A 21009-nucleotide genomic window follows, 5' to 3' on the forward strand; every position below is an offset into this window, starting at 1 on the left:
TGCTAACCAATGGATGCTACAGCCAAGCCAACCCAGCCCTCCACACACTACGCCCTCTTACATATGAACAGGAACTGAAGCGTAATTAGAGCAACCCCCAATACCTCCCACTAGGCCCACCCCAAGTCCCTGTGTCTGCCAGTGTGTGCAATATGTGGGTCCAATCCATCCTGCATCCTATTTGGCTCTTCTAGACATCAGTGCGTTTTGGGCCTAGCTCAGCCTGACCAATTCCACTATTTATCTCATACTCATGATGGCAGGTGCCACTACCAGTCCAGCCAGGCCTGCCCCGAGCCCTGGTGGCCATGCTTACAAGTGGGAGCTATAGCCCATCTAAGGGGTGCCCACAATTTCCCTACTAGGCCTACTCCCAGCCCTGGACCTTGCACTTTCCAGGTGGTTCCTCAATCTAGCCTGAAAGAAACATGCACCCTTGACTAGTTTGCCTCACACCAGAAAGATATCTTTGGATGTGAACTGAAGTAAAAAGTAATTAAAGCCCAATCCCAGGCGAACACGATCACTGACAAGCTAATCCTCTGCCTTGCAGGGTGAGCATCCCAGTGGCTGCTGCCCTCTGGGTTATAGCTCTAGTCCCTCTAGTCCCAGTCTATGATGGGTTGCTCCACATCTGATCCAGCTGCCAGCTTGTGGCCTGGGAAAGTGGCAGAGGATGGCTCAGGTTCTTTGGACCCTGGATTTGTGTGGGAGACCTGGAAGAGGCTCCTGGCTTTGGTTCAAATTAGCTCAGCCCTAGCCTTGGCAGCCATTTAGAGTCAACCAGCAGAAAGATATGCCTCTCTCTTTCCCCTTTCTGGAAAAGTGTTAGTTTCTTTTTCTTTTCTTTCTTTTTTTTTTTTTTTTTTGGTTTTGTAATCAACCTTCTGGGAACTCCATGAGGAATTTACAAGGAACTTTCCTAGTGCTTTGATGCTTCTCAGCCTGGAGACACCACCACCCTGAAGCCTGCAGGTCCCTGCCTCAGATAGCCATGTGCAACCGAAACAACAGATGTAATCATGTGGGAAGCTGCTGCAACTGGCTCTGCCTGTGTGACATGATAAGCCCCTCTTTCAGTCATCTGGGGGAGAAGGATGGAAACTAAGGAACAGAGGACTTTACAGAAAAAAAAAAAAAGATTCTGTCCTTCAGATAAAGAAATGTGGCTTTTCATTTCAGGGGGATGTATAGTAATTGTGCAATGGAGACTATTATATCCAGATGTGAGGATACAATGCAGTATGTATCTCTACTTCCAGATCAAAGATAGAATGTCAGTGAAACTGATAACTACATCTTGATAATAGGATGCTGAACTCTCTGCCATTGTCCATGCCCACAATAGTCATGTGATTGTTTATGAAGAAATGTAGCAACATATAGGGGAACTTGGGGGGGTGGTTGTGGGAACACTGGTAGAGAGTAAGAGAAATCTTAGGACCTATGAAACTGTATCATAAAATGATAATAATAATAATAATAATGCAAAAACAAAAGGCAAATCAGTGACAACAAAGCCAATCAAAACCACATTTGAATCAAAGCACTTAAAAGGATTTTCATTATGCCGATGAAAATATCAGCATTAAAAAAATGAGCCAGTACCCATTTTACTATAATCACTGAGCCCAAGTCCCTAAAGAAAATGATGGGTGCTTCATGAGTGTAGGCGTAGAAAAGCCAGCTGTGTATCAGGAAATGCACCCTTGACAAGACTGGCTCACACTAGAGGGACATCATGGGCTGGGAATTGAAGTGAAAGGTCACTAATACCCAATCCCAGGCCAGCATGGTGGCTCCCAGGCTAATCCTCTGCCTTGCAGGGTGAGCATCCCAGTGGCTGCTGCCCTCTGGGTTATAGCTCTAGTCCCTCTAGTCCCAGTCTATGATGGGTTGCTCCACATCTGATCCAGCTGCCAGCTTGTGGCCTGGGAAAGTGGCAGAAGATGGCTCAGATTGTTTGGACATTGCACTCATGTGGGATACCTCAAAGAGGCTCCTGGCTCTTGATTCAAATTAGCTCCGCCCTAGCCTTGGCAGCCATTTGGGGAGTGACCTAGCAGGTAGAACTCTCCTGTCTCTGTACAAAACTGCTATTTTGTGATTGTACTGAATTCCTAAGGCCACCCTGATGATATTACAACCATTATTCCTACAGCTTCAATATCACTCAGCCCTTGGGTCTGCACCACGACTGTGAGGCCCGCAGTCCCTGCTGTAGATGGCCAGGTATGTGCTCTACAGATGGCTGAAATGGCTGATTTTGTCATATGGGCAACCTGCTGCTACTTCTTCCATCTAGATGGACAGCCTAAGGAGGTACCAGCTTCTCAGAGAGGCAGAGGCAATCCTATTCCAAACCTGGGTCTGGCTTCTTCCTTTCCACAACAGGCTCAGATCCAGGCTGCCAGGACTGGGAGGCTACTTCACAGCCTTGGCCAGGAAGCAGATGTGCTTGGACTATTGGAAATGGTCTGCCAGACCTGTGGGAGTTAATGGGCAATGCATTCCACCTCGGACACCTCTGTGAGTAATTTGGAGCCACAGCCTTCCAGCGAGAGGAGCTCTTGAAGATAAAAGTGAAGAGGACTGGTGAACTGTCTCAGTTTCCATGAAATTCCCATGCTGATTGCCGGGAGAAAGAAGAGCTGGTGTTCTTGGTGCTTGGCCAGCAGCCTGCAGCGTTGTCTAGTCCATAGACTCACCTGAGCAGCAGGCCTCCCTGAGCCAGCCACACAGCTTGTGCACAGTACCTCCCACCTTGGCCAGGGCCTCACGCTCCTTTTCCTGCATAGGCCCCTCTGTGGCCCCAGCTCAGGTGCAGGAACACCAGCAGGTCAACGGTCACGTGCCACAGGAACAAGAGGAACCTCTCCTCTGGAGAGCACAGCCATGGCATCTGCTGAGGATGAGATCCAGTCCCTTGACCCAGAGGAAAGCTTTGTCCCAGGCCAGGGCCGCTCTGTCTCACCGGCGCCACCTAGAGGACACCCAAGGCCGGACAGTGCTGGGGCTGAAAGATTCTGGCTGGGGCCTGGGGTCAACCACCAGGACTGCTGTTGTGAGAAGTGGAGTGGTTTGGGGCTGATGGAGAGGGTGGCCTGGCTGTACCAAGGTCAGAAATGAATCCCGCACCTGGTGTGTGGGGCTGTCAAACCTAGAGGAGAGCCTTATAAGATCTGAATGCATTCAGGCACTCACTGAGTGTGCGTCCCTGCGGTTTGTCCATGTGGTAACCTGTACTGAGTGTGGCAAGCACATGAATGAATGCCCCATCGTCAGCAGTATGTGATAGGAGCTGCGCACATCTTGTAGTCTTCAAGGCTGCATGGACTTCACCAGTGGATTACTGGGACATTGCCCAGGACGTCTGGGCCCCAGGTTGGAGAGCCCGCAGGGGGGCAGGCTCCCAGAAAGAAAGTCTACAGTGATCCCATGACTAGGGCAAGCAGAAGTGCCGTTTCACACCTGTTGTTGGTGGTCTGTTCCTGGAACCGTGGATGTGAGGTGGTGGGTGCTCCCCAGGGCTAACAGAACGCAAGACCACAGGAGCTGGTCAGTGGTATCCTAAGATGCTGCATGGTAGCTCCACAGACTATTCCTCCACCTGTAAGTACCACATTCCATTTTTTTTTTTTAAGATTTATTTTTACACAGCTTTGGATCAGCTCAGTTCTGGCTGTTGTGGTCATTTGGGGCACTGCTAATGATCAGATAGAAAACCTCTCTCTACCTCTCCTTCCAAATAAAAATAAATCTTTGTTAAAAAATTTTTTAAAAAGATTTATTTTTATTGGTAAGGCAGGTATACAGAGAGGAGAGACAGAGAGGAAGATCTTCCGTGCGATGATTCGCTCCCCAAGTGAGCGCAACGGCTGATGCTATGCCGATCCGAAGCCAGGAGCCTCTTCCGGGTCTCCCACGCGGGTGCAGGGTCCCAAAGCTTTGGGCCGTCCTCGACTGCTTTCCCGGGCCACAGGCAGGGAGCTGGAAGGGAAGTGGGGCTGCTGGGATTAGAACCGGCACCCATATGGGATCCCGGTTAGGCACCCATAACGTCCCGGCAAGGAGAGGACGTTAACCACTGCGCCACCGCGCCGGGCCCCACATTCCATCTTTAAAAAGCCAAAATTTGAGGAATAAATATAATCCAAATTTAATTCATATATGGGATTGTGGCTATGCCAATATAATATTACCATTATCATGGTGAAACTGCATCCAATTTAATATAATCACTGATACAATTAGTTTTAAGGAAATCAACAGTTTTATTTGTTCATGTTTGAAAAGCCAGCCATGCAACAGAAAACTCGAGCCCCTGGTAAATTTGGTTTACACAATATGGAGTCCTCGTATTCCCATATTGTGGTTGGGAATTTAGGTGAAATCGAAATTCCAACACCTGTTCATGTTGCTTCCTTCTGTGCCTATTTGGTGTTTTTGGTTATACTGGGAATATTAGAGAGAAAAAGAGAGGAGAGAGAGGAAGGGGGGCCTTTAGGTTTGGGAATACTGTATTTAAAATTTGTCTAGTTGTAGCTTTTAATAGCTGTTTGCACTGACGACGATGCAGTGGCCTTCTTCCAGCCCCCCACCTAAGGCCGCAGTGAATCCTCGCGCGTGGGTGTGAGCTCAGGGCTGAGGGAGCAGACAGGTGCACCGGTGGGGCTGTGCAGGCTGGCGGAACCCGCGCGAGTCGGTCGGTGTTGCAAAGGGAACTAGTCCGGCGCAGGACGCACGGGCTTTTTGCAGCTCAGCTGGTTCCGGCCGGGGGAAGATGGCGGTGGCCGGGGCGGCGTCCGGAGAGCCGCTGGTTCGCTGGTGCACCGAGCAGTTGCGGAAAACTTTCGGCCTGGATGTCAGCGAGGAAATCATGCAGTGAGAGCGGTTCGGGGCCGAGGAGGGTCGGAGGGCTGGAAGGTGCACTTGGCTGAACGGACTGAGAAGTTGACGGAAGAGAAGGAATTGGTGTAAAAGGCGGGGTCGGGGAACACTCCCGTCGACCTGTTGTAGGCGCCTGTTTGGCCTCCGCCTTTGTAATTCGGTTTCTCAGCATGTCAGGCGCCACCATTTGCCGGCGGGCTTCTTTTTCTTCCCTCCCCTAGGAAAACGCCGCCAAATTCCTAATCATTTGTTTCTCTAAGATTGTGGCGGGATCTTGTTCTCTACAGATTGTAGAGAGAAAGCTGTCTTTCCAGAAGTCCTCGACTCTGAAGTGTTGGTTGGCGCGGTCTGAGTTGTGTCCAGCAGGACCTGGGATGCTTCTAGAGGTGGCGTGGTCCGCTCCTGACTCCTGCTTTCTGTTGCTCTTATAGCAATATAGGAACGTTCTCTCCAAAGTAATCATGAATACAGCGTGTATCTCGAATGTTTTGAGACTGTTGGGAAGTGGAGAGAGTAGACCTGATGCTAGCGGCCAGGTGCTGGGTGGGACAGTGAGGTTGTGTGGTGTTTAGCTCAGTGGTGAGGAGAAAAGGGTGGAAGGCGTGGTGGGTCCGTGGCATAGAGGTGGTCCTTCAAGCCTGGAGAAGCTGCGAAGATTGACTGATTTTGGCCCTGAGAATGAAAGTATAGTTACAAGTGAAAGTGCAGATGTTACTGCCGAGGGACAAACACGGGATTTAATTAGGGAAACTTGCAAGTGTTGCTTCACCCGATTCCTCCTTCCTTCATGCTGAAACCTATTTTATGGTTTTGGAAATTTTTTGGGGAAGTCGGGGGTGAGTTTTTGAGTTGGGATGGAAATATACTTATTGGCAGGGAAAGGGAGAAGAGAGCTTTTTTTTTTTTTATGAGTGTGCATGTATTTTAAACTGTGTAATAGAACTAGAAAATAGGAGATCTCTTCCCATATTTCTTTACCTTTTGATAAATAAATTGAAAAGTTAAAAGTAGGGCCTGGCGGCATGGCCTAGCCTTAAACGCGCAGGGATCCCATGTGGGTCCCGGTTCTAATCCCAGCAGCTCCACTTCCCATCAAGCTCCCTGCTTGTGGCCTGGGAAAGCAGTCAAGGACGGCCCAAAGCCTTAGGACCCTGCACCTGTGTGGGAGACCTGGAGGAGGTTCCTGGCTCCTGGCTTCGGATCAGCTCAGCCCCAGCCATTGCGCTCACTTGGGGAGTAAACCACTGGACGGAGGATCTTCCTCTCTCTCTCCTGCTCCTCTCTATATATCTGACTTTGTAATAAAAATAAATAAATATTTAATATAAAAATAAAAAAGTTAAAAGGAAAGGATATATAATTATATTTTTCCTTGTGTCCCATACTATTGTGTCTGGATTATGATTTCTAAACATCTTTTAATACTCTGAGGATCTATATTTTAATTTATCATTGTTTTCATTAATTTTCTTTAATAAGACTTATTTACTATAGAAAGTAGAAATAAACTAGAACAAAATTACTGTAATACCAGAACCCAGAAACTACTCTTTCTACTATATGTAATTATTTTATTTATTTTATTTGAAAGGCAAAGGTAGAAAAAGAGGGAGAAATGTTCCAAACCCTGATTCACTTCCCAGATGCCCACAGTGCCTGGAGCTGAGCTGGTCCCAAGCCAGGATCTTCCTCCAGGTTTGCTACCTGCATACAGGGGCCCATGCATTGAAACCATCATTTGTTGCTTTTGCAAGGCATTAGTAGGGGCCTGCATTGGTACTGGAGCAGGCTGAACCTGAACCTGTGTCCGAATGGGATGGCAGTACTGCAGGTGGGCACTTAACCTGCTCTGCCATGGCTCTGGTCCTGGCAAAGGGATGGATTAACCAGCTCTTGGTCAAGCTGGAGCAGTAGCCACAGATTGCATCCTGGTCTGTCACATGGGTGCTGAGGCCTGAGTGCTTGAGCTGTCTTCTCATTACTTCCCGGGGAGCATTAGCAGGGAGCTGGATTGAGAGCAGAACAGCTAGGCTCCAACTCTGCTCCAAATATAGGATGCCAGTGTCATAAACAATGACTTAATTCATTGCATCAAAACACTTACCCCTTAAATTTTTCTTAGTCAAGATTATGCTCTATTCTATACTTCCACATTGCTTACAGCTTAGAACCAGGGTGAAATTTCTTTAGCTTATACTGAATAAAAATGAACCCTTTAGCACAGGCATTTGGTCTAGTGGTTAAGAAATTAGCTCTGGCTATTGCGGTCACTTGGGGAGTGAATCATCAGACAGAAGATCTTCCTCTCTATATATCTGACTTTTCAATAAAAATAAATAAATCTTTAAAAAAAGAAGTCCCTTAAAATAAGTGGTAGCTTGTAGATTTCCTTTATGGCAATCCACATCTACACTATACTATACTATTTGACTTATCACTATAATAGGAACATATCTTCAGGTCAGTGATTACTAGAAAATTTCACTTTTAGTGGTTAAATAAGATTTATTTATTTTAATTTTAGATTAATTTAAGATTTATTTATTTTAATTATCTACTGCTTTCCTAGGCATGAGCCGAAAGCTGCATTAGAACTGGAGCATCTGGGCCTGGCGTGATTGCTTGGCGACTAAAGTTCTCACCTTGCCAGGGTCCCATGTGGGTGTTGATTCTAATCTCAGCAGCCCCACTTCCGATCCAGCTCCCTGCTTGTGGCCTGGGAAAGCAGACAAGAATGATCCAAAGCTTTGGGACCCTGCATCCGTGAGGGAGACCTGGAAGAGGTTCCTGGCTCCCAGCTTCAGATTGGCTCAGTTCCAGCTGTTGCAGCCACTTGGGGAGACAATCATCGGATAGAATATCTTCCTTTCTGTATATCTAACTTTCCAATAAAAATAAAATAAATCTTTAAAAAAAAATAGCTGGAGCAGGTGGCACATGAAATGGGGAATAGAGCACCTGGCAGTAGAGCCACTGGCACCTGATGAGTCACGGCACCAGCACTTGGAGTTAACTTTTATTTATTTATTTATTTTTGTAGTTAACTTTTTACATGTAGTTTTTATGTCTCATTTTATGTAGATTCATAGATTAGAACTCTTAGATTACTTTAAAAACACTTGATACAGGTTGACTAAAAATTAGTTGGACTAACTTGGACTTTTACCTCATTTCATTTTAATGAGCCCTTTATAGTATTTCCTTAAAATGCATCTATTTATTTGATAATAACCTTGATTTACACTCTTTTTTTTTTTTAAAGATTTCTTTCTTTTTTTTTTTTAAGATTTATTTTTATTATTTTTTTATTGGAAAGGCGGATATACAGAGAGGAGAGACAGAGAGGAAGATCTTCCGTCCGATGATTCACTCCCCAAGTGAGCGCAATGGCCGATGCTATGCCAATCCGAAGCCAGGAGCCTCTTCCGGTCTCCCACGCGGGTGCAGGGTCCCAAAGCCTTGGGCCGTCCTCAACTGCTTTCCTGGGCCACAGGCAGGGAGCTGGAAGGGAAGCGGGGCTGCCGGGATTAGAACCGGCACCCATATGGGATCCCGGGAGTGCAAGGCGAGGACTTAACCACTTGCGCCACCACGCTGGGCCCAAGATTTATTTATTTCTATTGAAAGGTGGATATACTGAGAAGCGGAGAGACAGAGAGGAAGATCTTCCGTTCGATGGTTCACTCCCCAAGCTGGGCTGAGCTAATCCGAAGCCAGGAGCTCTTCCAGGTTTCCTACTTGGATGCAGGGTCCCAAGGTTTTGGGCTGTCCTCAACTGCTTTCCCAGTCCACAAGCAGGGAGCTGGATGGGAAGTAGGGCCGCCCAGAATAGAACCAGCAACCATATGGGATCCCAGGCATGCAAGGCGAGGACTTTAACCTCTACACTATCACGGTGGGCCCTGATTTACAATGTTTAAGAATGTTTTTTAAAATTTACTTTTATTTGAAAGACACAGTGGCCGAGACAGATTTTTCCATCCACTGCTTCATTCCCAAAATGCCTACTGAAGCTGGGCCAGGCCAAAGCCAGGAGCCAAGACTCGCACTCGTGTGGCACGGATTCTGTATTTAAGCCATGACCTACGATGTGAATTAACCGGCATCCTGATACAGCATCCAGGCATTCCAAGCTGCATCTTAACTGCTGTGCCAGATACCTATCCCAGTTTTTAATAATGTTGAATTATGAACTAAGAGAAAATTGGGATTTTTTCTTTCTTTTTTTAAGGTTTATTTTATTTTTATAACAAAGTCAGATATACAGAGAGGAGCAGAGGAAGAGAGGAAGATCTTCCATCTGATGGTTCACTTCCCAAGTGACCGCAACAGCCAGTGTTACGCGGATCTAAAACCAGGAACCAGAAACTTCTTCCAGGTGTCTCACACGGGTACAGGGTCCCAGTGCTCTGGGCTGTCCTCGACTGCTTTCCCAGACCACAAGCAGGATGGGAAGCTGGATGGGAAGCAGGGCTGCCAGGATTAGAACCGGCACGTGTATGGGATCCTGGTGCTTTCAAGGCAAGGACTTTAGCTGCTACGCTATCGCTCCGGGCCGTGGGATTTTCAATATAGAGATTAAGTAATTTGTGTTGCTTTGCAGTAAGATATCATGGCAAATGTGTAGTTATTCCCAGTTCTTCATAAGACTGAATTCTAGATATACAGAAGGACAGTTACTGATTAAATACTGCTGGTTAGATTTGACCTGCTTGACGTGGCGGGTTTGCTCTAATCAGATCTGCGTTCTTTGCATCAAGCACAATCCTTAGCTATATAATAGATATCTAAGTAATTTAAAAAATAATTATAACCTGGGCCCAGCGGCATGGTGTAGCAGCTAAAGTCCTCGCCTTGAACGCGCCGGGATCCCATATGGGTGCTAGTTCTAATCCCAGCAGCTCCACTTCCCATCCAGCTCCCTGCTTGTGGCCTGGGAAAGCAGTCGAGGACGGCCCAATGCTTTGGGTTCCTGCACCTGTGTGGGAGACCTGGAGGAGGTTCCTGGCTCCTGGCTTTGGATCGGCCCAGCACCGGCCATTGCGTTCATTTGGGGAGTGAATCGTCAGACGGAAGATCTTTCTATCTCTCCTTCTCTGTGTATATCTGACTTTGTAATAAAAATAAATAAATTTTTTAAAAATAATAATAATAACCTTAAGATTTTATTGTCTTCATAACAAAGCAGAGGATGAAGATTAGAACTAGGTCACTGGCACTTTACTTATCTCCTCCCAGTTCAGAATGTTGCCATCTTTTAGTAGCCAATGTTCTCTTGGATCTGCAGTTGGGCTCTGCACACTCCAACTTCAGCATAACCTTCTTTGTAGTTTTAGCTTTTTTTCCCAGAAAATTGGCTTAGTCTGCCTGCCATAGTCTCTCTGCTTCTTTTCGTAACACCATCTTCCCTGGGCTTAGAGGGAGTCTTCACTCTTCTTATACCGTGTTCCTTTGTGGAGCTGGTGCTGGCCACGCCTCTTGCAGAAGGTGTGGTGCACTTCAGGAATGTTCAACATGCTTGCAGAATGCTGTCGGCAAAAAAAGTGATAACCAAGTACTTTTACTACCTTGGTCTCTGTTAAGATTATTGAAAATATGCTATAAATTAGTCTTGTTTCAGCAACTTTATCTTTCTCTCTCGAGGTATGTTTTGTCAATTGAGAGTGCTGAAGAGATACGAGAATATGTAACTGATCTCCTACAGGGAAACGAGGGCCCCAAAGGTCAGTTCATAGAAGAACTTATAACCCGATGGCAGAAGAATGACCAGGAGCTGATTGCTGATCCTATGCAGCAGTGCCTTAAAAAAGATGGTAAGTTAATGTAATTGGCAGTTGAACCATTACTGGTAAATGAGCATGTGTCTTGTTTTATGTTTTATTTTTAGAGATTTTTATTTGAAAGGCAGAGTTACAAAGAGAAAAAGAGACTGAGAGTGATCTTCCTTCTATATGCTCATTTACTCCCCACATGGCTACAAAGGCTGGGACTGGGTTGTTCCAAAGCCAGGAATTTCTTCTAAGCCCTTCACATGGGTACAGGGGCCCAAGGCTTGAACCATCCTCTGCTGCTTTCCCAGGTCACAAGCAGGGAACTGAATCAGAAGTGGAGTAGCTGGGATATAAACTGGTACCCACAAAGGATGCTAGCATCACAGGTGGTGGCTTAAACTCCTATACCATGGTACCAGCCCCAGATGAGCAAGTTTGAAGAATTTATTTTCTTCCAGTCTATTTTTTTCCAACAGCTAACTTAAGTAAAATTGCATATATATTTTTTCATTTCAGCACTGTTCCATTTATAATAAATATTATTCTAATTCAGACCATTTCATCTTAGAAAATAACATTAGGATTCCTGTTTGCAAATACAAATGTGGCTTCAAAATAATGTACACTATATATTCTTAAATTAAAGAAATGTTCTTCAGTTATGTGTATACCTAGATGAAAATTAAATGTTGATAAATTAAAGTAGGTATATCTGTTAGAAGTGACTCAGCAGGGCCCGGCGCGAAGGCGCATTGGTTAAGGTCCTCGCCTTGCACGCCCCGGGATCCCATATGGGCGCTGGTTCTAATCCCGGGAAAGCAGTCAGGGACGGCCCAAGGCTTTGGGACCCTGCATCCACGTGGGAGACCCGGAAGAGGCTCCTGGCTTTGGATCGGCATAGCATCGGCCGTTGCACTCACTTGGGGAGTGAATCATCGGACGGAAGATCTTCCTCTCTATCATTCCTCCTCTCTGTATATCCGCCTTTCCAATAAAAATAAAAAAATAAATCTTTAAAAAAAAAAAAAAGAAGTGACTCAGCAGCAAGCTTCATGCAAAATGCAGGATCAATAGCTTTTCAACGCTGTTTTAGCTGCAATTCATTGTTTTTGATATTTTTGTTTTTATTTTCATTTTTCAAAATATTTTGTTTTCTATTATTAAATTTTCCAATGACTCATAGGTCATGCAGTAGCATCGTTTTCTCTGGGATGCTTTTTTGTTTTCAATCCTTATCAATGCATTCCCGTTCAGTAGCATGTTATTTAACTTCATGGTGTTATAAATTTTTAAACTATTCCTGTTGTTGATTTTGTTGTATGACTGTTCATTTAAGGGAATGTATAGTAACTGTGTAATAGAGACTATCATATTGAGTTATGAAGATTCAATGCAGTATACATCTCTACTTCCAAACCAAAGTTGGATTCCCAATGAAACTGTTAAGTAAGTCTTGACATTAGTATGCTGCCCTGTCTGCCATTGTCTGTACCTGCAATGTCAGGATACATTTGGTAGAATTATGGACTTATGAGAGCTTATACTATTGTAATAATATAACGGAAATCAGTGGTGGGAGAAGAAATTTGGGAAGGAGTAAGATAAATGGAGCTTATGGAATTATATCATAAAATTAAAAATAAAATCGCCTGGCGCGGTGGCCTAGTGGCTAAAATCCTTACCTTGTACGTGCCGGGATCCCAGTTGTAATCCCAGGAGCACCGCTTCCCATCCAGCTCGCTGCTTGTGGCCTGGGAAAGCAGTGGAGGATGGCCCAAAACCTTGGGACCCTGCATCCGCATGGGAGACCTGGAAATTGTTGACTCCTGGCTTTGGATTGGCACAGCACTGACTGTTGAGGTCACTTGAGGAGTGAATCATTGGACAGAAGATCTTCCTCTCTGTCTTTCCTCCTCTATATCTGACTTTCCAATAAAATAATAATAATAATAAATCTGTAAAAAATGAAATTTAATCTAAAAAAAAGAAGTGACTGAGCAGTGCCAAAGATGAACACCAAGGTAAGTGACCTATTGTTATATAATCTAAAATGTCAGATTTTGTTTTAAAATTTATTTATTTATTTATTTATTTGGAAGACAGAGTCACAGAGGGAGAGACAGAGAGATCGTCTCTTTGCTGTTTCACTCCCCAAATGACTGCGGTGACTGCGGCTCAGACAGGCTGTTGCTAGGGACCAGAAGTTTCTTTCAAGGCTCCCATGTGGGTGCAGGTGTCCAAGCACTTGGGCCATCATCTGCTGCTTTCCCACGCATATCAGCAAGGAGCTGGATCAGAAGCAACCAGGACTGCTGCCAGGAGCAGCCCATAGGAAATGCTAGTGCTACAGGTAACAGCTCTGCCTGCTGTTGCCACAGTGTCAGCTCCATAATCATTGTTTTCTAAGTATTTTTTAGTCATAACTATGGATAGAGAAGGAAATACAGAGAAATCTCCTATTTGTACATGTATACCCCAGATGGATGCGGTGGCAATGGTTGTGCCAAGCCAAAGCCAGGAGTCAGGAACTTCATCTAGATATCCCACATGAGTGACAGGGGCTCAAACATTTATAATGTTTTTTGTTGCTTTTCCCAGGCCATTAGCAGAGAGCCTGATTATATGTAAAGCAGCTGGAACATGAACCAGTGCCCAAATGGGATTCTGGCATTGCAGGTGGCAGCTTTTCCCACTTTCCTACAATGGTTTAAATTATTTTTGACTTTAAAGAAATAGATAATTAATTAAAAATCTACCTAACTTTGTATCTTTTTCTTTAAAAAGTTTTCTTTATTTTTTTATTCGAAAGGCAGATTTCCATACAGAAGGAAAGGCAGAGAAGAATCTCTGTCTGCTGGTTTAGTCCCCAAATTTCCACAACAGCCAATCTGAAGCCAGGGGCCAGGATTTTCTTCTGGGTCTCTCATGTAGAGAAGAGACCCAAGGACTTGGGCCATCTTTGGCTTTCCCAGGCCATCAGCAGGAAGCTGGATGGGAGGTGGAGCAGCCAGGACATGAACCAGCATCCTTATGGGATACCGGCATCACATGGTGGAAGATTAGCATGTTGAGCTACAGTGCCGGCCCCTAATTTCATATCTTGCTTTAAATATTAAGTATATATCTGAAGTTCAGCAGTGAGTCCTGCTGTTAATCTGTGTATGTGTGTGTACTTTTTTTAAAAAGAAATTTTAGATAGTCAAAGACCTGGAGACCAGCTTAAGCGAGGTCGGCGGAAAGGGAGAAACAAACAGGAAGTTCCTGCATTTGCTGAGCCTGAAACGACCGTAGAGGTCAAAACACCGTTTGACTTGGCCAAGGTAAGTATTTATGGAATCAGGCTTTCTCTAAGCTAGGGAAAGCGGAAGTGACTAATGCATTTCAGAGAGAAAAATGTACAAATTACTGTAGAATGGCAAGCCTTCAACAAATGCATGAATTTTAGGGGAAGAAAATGATAGCAATGACTCACTGCTTCCTGTGGGGTAGATTGTTTTTGGCTGCCTGATTATATAAGTATTAGAAGGAAATTTTTGCTTAGAGATGAGGTTGAGAGAGAAATGAAATGAAAAAGATTTACTTATTTATTTAACAGCTGACAATTTTTCCTCAGTTTGCTTGCTTGCTTTTTTTTTTTTTTTAAAGATTTATTTTTATTGCAAAGTCAGATATATAGAGAGAGGAGGAGAGACAGAGAGGAAGATCTTCCATCTGATGATTCGCTTCCCAATTGACTGCAATGGCCAGTGCTGAGCCGATCCAAAGCCAGGAGCCAGGAACCTCTTCCAGGTCTCCCACATGGGTGCAGGGTCCCAAGGCTTTGGGCTGTCTTCTACTGCTTTCCCAGGCCACAAGCAGGGAGCTGGATGGGAAGTGGGGCTGCTGGGATTAGAACTGGTGCCCATATGGGATCCCAGTGCATACAAGGTGAGGACTTTAGCTGCTAGGCCACCATGTTGGACTGTTTTATTCTTTTCTTTTTTTTTTTTTTTTTTGTTTGTTTGTTTGAAAGTCCTTATTACAGAGAAAGAGAGAGGCAGGGAGAGAGAGTTTCCATCCTCTGGTTCATTCTGCGGTTGCCTGAAAATGACTAGGCCAAGCCAAGGCAAGGGCCAGGAGCTTGATCTGCATCTCCCATGTGGTTGGCAAGGGCCCAGATATTTGGATCATCTTCCATTGCTTTTCCCAGGCAACCTGCATGGAGTTGAATATGTAGTAGAGCAGTTGGCACTTGAACAGGCACCCCCCCATGGGATGCCAGTGACTCAGGTGGTGGCTTTCCCTGCTACAGCACAAAGCCAACCCCAAATGGAAAATATTTAACCAAGTGCCCTAGATTTCAGCATCACTTTTTTTTTGATGGGCTTACATTGAAAGAATGGACAGTTCCAGCTGTTGCATTTTTTCCCCTATTTTGAGCTGGGTTCCTCCTCAGCTTTCACAGCTTGGCCATATTCTCTTCTGTTTTTCACAGTAACCCCCCAGGGTAACCAGAAATATTTATAAACATGGTAATTTGATAAATATTCCAAAGGAATAGTTAATAGCTAAAATGGCAGAATAGTGACCAAAAATTCTGAATATAATCATTGTGCAAAAACACAGAAAACTGCAAATAATGTTAAAAGAAAATTGGGGGGGGGGAATCCCCAGCGCCTATAAAACTGTACCACATAATACAAGGTAAACAACAATAAAAAAAAAAAAAAAGAAAAAAGAAAATTGGAGCTAGTGGTGTGGGGCAGCACATTAAGCTGCTGTTTGCGCCACCTACCATCCTATATACGATCCAAGTCCTTGCTGCTACACCTGAGAAAGTGGTGGAAGATGACCGTGATGCTCATGTGGGAGACCCAGATGGAGTTCCAGATTTCTGACTTGGCCCAGCCCTGGCTGTTGTAGCTATCTGGAGAATGAACCCATTGTTGGACCATGGGGACATTTAGACAAGCGGAGTCAGGAACTGAAAAGCACGGAGCGATAGGCAGAAGGGTCATTCTTTACTCAGGCAACTGCAGCAGCAGCAGCAGCAGCAGCCCACATTGGCTTCCTCCATTTGTTCAGGGTTACAGAGTAGTGGCTATAAGCCAAGAATTTACCCAGCAGAAAATATATCGAGCTTCCTGGGCCTGCTGACCAGCAGAAAATATCCAACACTGGGAATACCTGGTTACCATGGAGACATAAGCACAAGGGCATAACAACATGCATTTTTAAAGATGTATGTATTTTTATTCAAAAGGCAGATTTGCAGAGAGATGGAGAGACAGAAAGATCCTCCATCTGCTGACTCACTCCCCAGTTGGCCTCAATGGCTGGACTGAGCTGATCCAAAGCCAGGAGCCTGGAGCTAGGAGCCAGGAATTTTAGGGTCTTCCACGTGGGTACAAGGTCCTAAGGCTTTGGGCCAACCTTGACTGCTTTCCCAAGCCACAGGAAGGGCCTGGATGGGAAGTGGAGCAGCCAAGACATGTACCAGCACCTATATGGGATCCCCATGTGTGCAAGAAGAGCCATTGTGTCTGGCACAACAGCATGCAATCTTTAACACTAGTAGTTAACCAGTTTGCCTGGATTTTCTTATGGTTCCAGTATGTCTCTCTGTCTCTGCTCCCTAGCCCCACTCCCCACCCATTGCTCTGCCTTTCTTTTTTTTTTAATTATTATTTTATTTTGATAATCTTTACATAGTTGATATTGCTCTGCCTTTCAAAGGAAGAAAGAAAGATTTTTTTAAAAATTCACATATTTGAAAGAGTTAGAGAAGTTTTTATTCATTGATTCACTCCCCAAACAGCCACAATAGCCAGGACTGAGCTAGGCCAGAGCCAGGAGCTTTTTCCGGGTCTCCTTTGTGGATGGCAGGCCACTGTACCCAGGCTATTAACAGGGACATGAATTGGCATCCATTTAGGATACCAGTGTTGCAGGTGGTGGCTTTAACAACTATACCACGATGTCAGTCCAAGGAAGAAAGCTTTTAAAAAGAAAAGAAAAGGAGAAAGAAGGTTTTATAAATAGGAATGAAATGAACATACACCATCACAAGGGAAGCAGACAAACAAAGAGCAATAAATGTAAAAAGATGATTGATCTCTATTTGTTCTTGTTAGTTTGGATCATTTTCAGTTAATAGCACTGAATATCTTACATTCTGGTATCCCTACTTCCTTTTCCATAAGTCCCTGCAAACCAGGACATTTGGTTACTTCAATAGAAATCAACTAAACATTAGTGGCAGGTATTTGGTGCACTTGTTAAAGCTATACTTTGGGATGCCCACATCCCATATATGAGTGTATGGGTTCAAGTCCCAGTTCTTGCTTTCCATTTCAGCTTCCTGCTCATGTGCACCCTGAGCAGTAGCAGGTGATGACTCAAGGACTTGGGTTTTTGCCACCCACGTGGGCGACCCACTCTGAGTTCCAGGCTCCTCACCTGTGTTTGATACCTCCTTCTAGCTCCTGGCATTCTTCGCTAGTGCAGACTATGGGAGGCAGTGGAGATAACTCAAGTGATGATGTTCTTGCCACCCTTGTGGGAGAACTGAATAGAAATCTGGGTTCCCAGGTTGGCTCTCACTGGGGGCTTCGCAGGCATTTGGGAAGTGAGCCAGTGGATGGAAACTCTTTTTCTATTACTCTGCCTTTCAAATAAATAACAGTGAACTTAAAAGATACACAACTCAATAAGTTTTGGGGATATATTTCCAGAACTGTTTCATCTTGCAGAACTGAAACCCTCTTCCTGTAAAACAGCTTCTCATTTTAGCCATTGTCCTATTTTTCTGTTTCCATAGGTTTCACTACTTTAGTTATCTCATGTAAGTGCAATTGCACCATTTTCATCTTTCTGTGACTGGCTCTTGGAGTTCATTTAACACACTATTCTTAAGGTTCATCAATATTTTTAGCACCTTCCCTTTTAAGCTCAAGTGATGTTCAGTGTATGCATATGCCACATTTGGTTTACCCACTTTTTCCCAGGCGGACATTTGGGTTGCTTCCATGTCTTGGCTATAGCAAATGTTGGTGTTAAGAACATAGTTGTGTAAGTGTCTCTTTGAGATCCTTTTAGATATAAACACATAAATGAAATGTTAGGTCACATGATAATTCTTAAATAACTTTTCCAGAAAAGAGTAATAGAAAAAAAGAAAAGCATAATAAATGATTATAGCAGCTGTCTATGTGTTACTAAGCCAGTACTTTGTTAGTTGATGACATTATTGTATAATTACATATTTTTTCCATAAAAAAAAGAAAATGATACTTATGAGTTAAAATTCTTTGTTTTCTATATCTAGTGATTCCCAGTACCTCTAAGATATCATGTCTGAGTGCTTTTTGGTTGTCACAGAGTGAGGGGGGACATGTAGTAGACAGCTGTTCTATCGGCAGTTGAGGGGAGCCAGGCACAGTGCTAAATATCCTGTCATGTACAGGACAGCCTGCCTCACCACAAGGAGTCAATAGGGTTAATAGGGTTAATAGAGTCAATAGGGTGAGAAACCAGCTCACAGATCTATTATCCTGTAGATGACTTACAATTTGTTGTGAATCTTAATAGTTTAGTTAAAAAAAAATCAGTGTCTATTAAACTTGCAAGATTTGTAAAGAATGGGACAGGCATTTGGTACAGTAGTTAAGATGCTGCTTGGGATGCCTGCATCCCAATTGGAGTGCTTGGGGTGGAGTCCTGGGTTTATTTTAAATTCCAATTTTCTGTTAATTCATACTTTTTGTGGCAGCTGGTAAAGGCTGAAGCTGCTGGGTCCCTGCTACGCATGTGGGAAAACTATGTTGTGTTCCTGGTGGCTGGCTTCAGCTTGGCCTGTCCCCAGCTGCTATAGGCTTTTAGAGTGAACCAGAGAATGGAAGATCTCTCATCGTGTTTCGTTGCCTCTCAAGTAAATAAAACATAAATTTAAAAAATTTACAACTATTTTTTTAATATTTTCATCCGAAGAACCTGCATAACCAATAGTAGTCATTTACATTTCTCTCTTGTTACCTGTTCTCTCTACCCTCATTGTTTGTATTTGTAATGAAAATGGAATGCGTTAAACTAAGTGATTTTTTGAGGGCTTCCTAGTACAATATTTGTGTAAATAACTTATTGTAACTGAAATAGCCATAAAAATGAATTAAAAATCTTCAAGAACAGGAAAACCTACATTTTAAAAAATTGTAAGTAGTATGCAGCATTATTTCCAAAAATTTTAGAAACTTTTTTTTAAGGATTTTTTTTTTTTATTAGAAAGGCAGATATACAGAGAGAAAGATCTTCAGTCCATTTGTCCACTCCCCAAGTGGTCACAATTACCAGAACTGAGCCGATCCAAAGCCAGGAGCCAGGAACTTCTTCTGGGTCTCCCGCATGGGTGCAGGGTCCCAAGGCTTTTGGGCATCCTTGACTGTATTCCCAGGCCACAAGCAGGAAGCTAGATGGGAAGTGGAACAGCTGGAGCACATGGGACCCTGGCAGATGCAAGGCGAGATTCAACCACTAGGCCGTTGCACTGGGCCTGGAAAGGTTTTTTTGAATGTTTTTGATAGTTGTTAAAGTTAATGGGTTTGGTTTGTTTCTCTAAACTCCTGTGTAATATTCCATTTAGTTAATCCCTGTATCAATCCATACATTATACATTTGTGTGCATAATATTTTGTTATGAATGGTATCTCAATGAATATTCTTGTGCATATTTATATTTCTTTCATATACATTGAGATTCTTCTTTGTACAATTAGGCACAAGAGACTAGCAATTCTGTAAAGAAGAAGACAAAGTTTGTCAATTTATATACAAGAGAGGGACAGGACAAGCTCGCTGTCCTGCTTCCTGGTCGCCACCCTTGTGACTGCCTGGGCCAAAAGCACAAACTCATCAACAACTGTCTGGTCTGTGGACGCATTGTCTGTGAGCAAGAGGGTTCTGGCCCCTGCCTTTTCTGTGGCTCTCTGGTAAGTTGTGTTGTTTATATTTTACTATGCTTTGTGCTAACACAGGGCCATACATTTATCTTTCTGTTAGTAAATTACTTCCTTAAGTTGTCCAGTAAACTCTAGTAACAGGGATTTGATCATTCAAAACCTGAGATGATATGCTAGTACTGAAGCCTGTTGTGAAGAGGTTTTGAGAATGTACATTGTCAAGGGAGTCCAGTCCTGTATCAGAGAAGCCCTGGGCCTGAAATGTCAGCAATTGTTGATCAGGTCTTCAGATGTGGTTCTTAGCCCTTGGGGAGCAGAGCTACTATGGTGTAATCCTCAGGTGATTATAACCTGTGTTGCCAGAACATCACTCTGCTGTAACTCTTCTTTGTCCCAGAGAAGCACTTCAAGAATGTAGCCGTCATGACTCCCACAAAGCTCTAATGACCTGTCTAGCTCATCCAACCAGTTGAACTGGCTTGCAGAAGCCATGCCATTTGCTGTTGGTGAAGGCATCCATTTTATAATGCTTTCTTTTCTCCTCTTCTGTGAGGCGCTCTTAATTTTTCCATGTGCTCAGAGAATAAGCTTCCCTTTTCTCCTATGTGGAATGGAGTCTTGGGGGGGGGTGTTGCTCCCAGCTGCTAAAGTATATTAGTATCCAGGATGATGATGTCCACTTGATATCATCTTAGAAACACTGATGTGGAGAAGAATGTTCTGAGGATGTTGTTTGGGTAGTTTTGATAGTTCTAAGACACTGTTGCTTTCATTGCTCCAAGGTTGAGTAATTCCTTCCAAAGTCCTTAGGCTGACAGATTCCAGCCCAGTGCATACACTCACCCAGACACTTGCTGCCAATGCTTGGCCAGGAGAGTTGTCCAATCTATCTTGTTCTCCATCTTCTAATATGGCACTCCATCTTCTGACATGGCACTTGACGTTCTCTGCAGGCCCAAATGAGCTGGCCATTATGTACCCTTTATGCTCTTGGCATGCCATTTACTGCATATAGGCATCAACAAGCAAAGAGGCCCAAAGAACGCAATTTGTACATTCTAAGGTCGGACTACAAATCCTATGATTCTCCCTGTGAGTTTTTTTTTTTTTAAGATTTAATTATTTTTATTGGAAAGGCAGATATACAGAGAGAAGGAGAGACAGAGAGGAAGATCTTCTATCCGGTAATTCACTCCCCAAGTGAGCGCAAAGGCCGGTGCTGTGCTGATCCAAAGCCAGGAACCAGGAACCTCCTCCAGGTATCCCACACGGGTGCAGGGTCCCAAGACTTTGGGCCGTCCCCAGCTGCCCTCCCAGGCCACAGGCAGGGAGCTGGATGGGAAGTGGAGCTGCTGGGATTATAACCGGCGCCCATATGGGATCCAGGGCATTCAAGGTGAGGACTTTAGCTGCTA

General features: G+C 44.2%; 1 protein-coding gene across 1 annotated transcript in view; it reads left to right on the forward strand.

Moving 5' to 3' along the window:
* The first annotated feature begins 4676 nt into the window (after window positions 1-4676).
* Window positions 4677-21009, forward strand: part of TRIP4 (thyroid hormone receptor interactor 4) — a 70841-nt gene continuing 54508 nt past the window's right edge. The window contains exons 1-4 of the mRNA XM_040968979.1: window positions 4677-4884; window positions 10534-10703; window positions 13848-13981; window positions 19412-19624. Of these exons, the coding sequence (XP_040824913.1) occupies window positions 4784-4884; window positions 10534-10703; window positions 13848-13981; window positions 19412-19624 (618 nt within the window). The 5' untranslated portion in view covers window positions 4677-4783. The remainder of the gene's footprint in view (window positions 4885-10533; window positions 10704-13847; window positions 13982-19411; window positions 19625-21009) is intronic.

The sequence above is a fragment of the Ochotona curzoniae genome, unplaced genomic scaffold (assembly GCF_017591425.1).
Source record: "Ochotona curzoniae isolate NIBS_2020 unplaced genomic scaffold, NIBS_Ocur_1.0 scaffold_4701, whole genome shotgun sequence".
In the NCBI taxonomy this organism is placed as follows: domain Eukaryota; kingdom Metazoa; phylum Chordata; class Mammalia; order Lagomorpha; family Ochotonidae; genus Ochotona; species Ochotona curzoniae.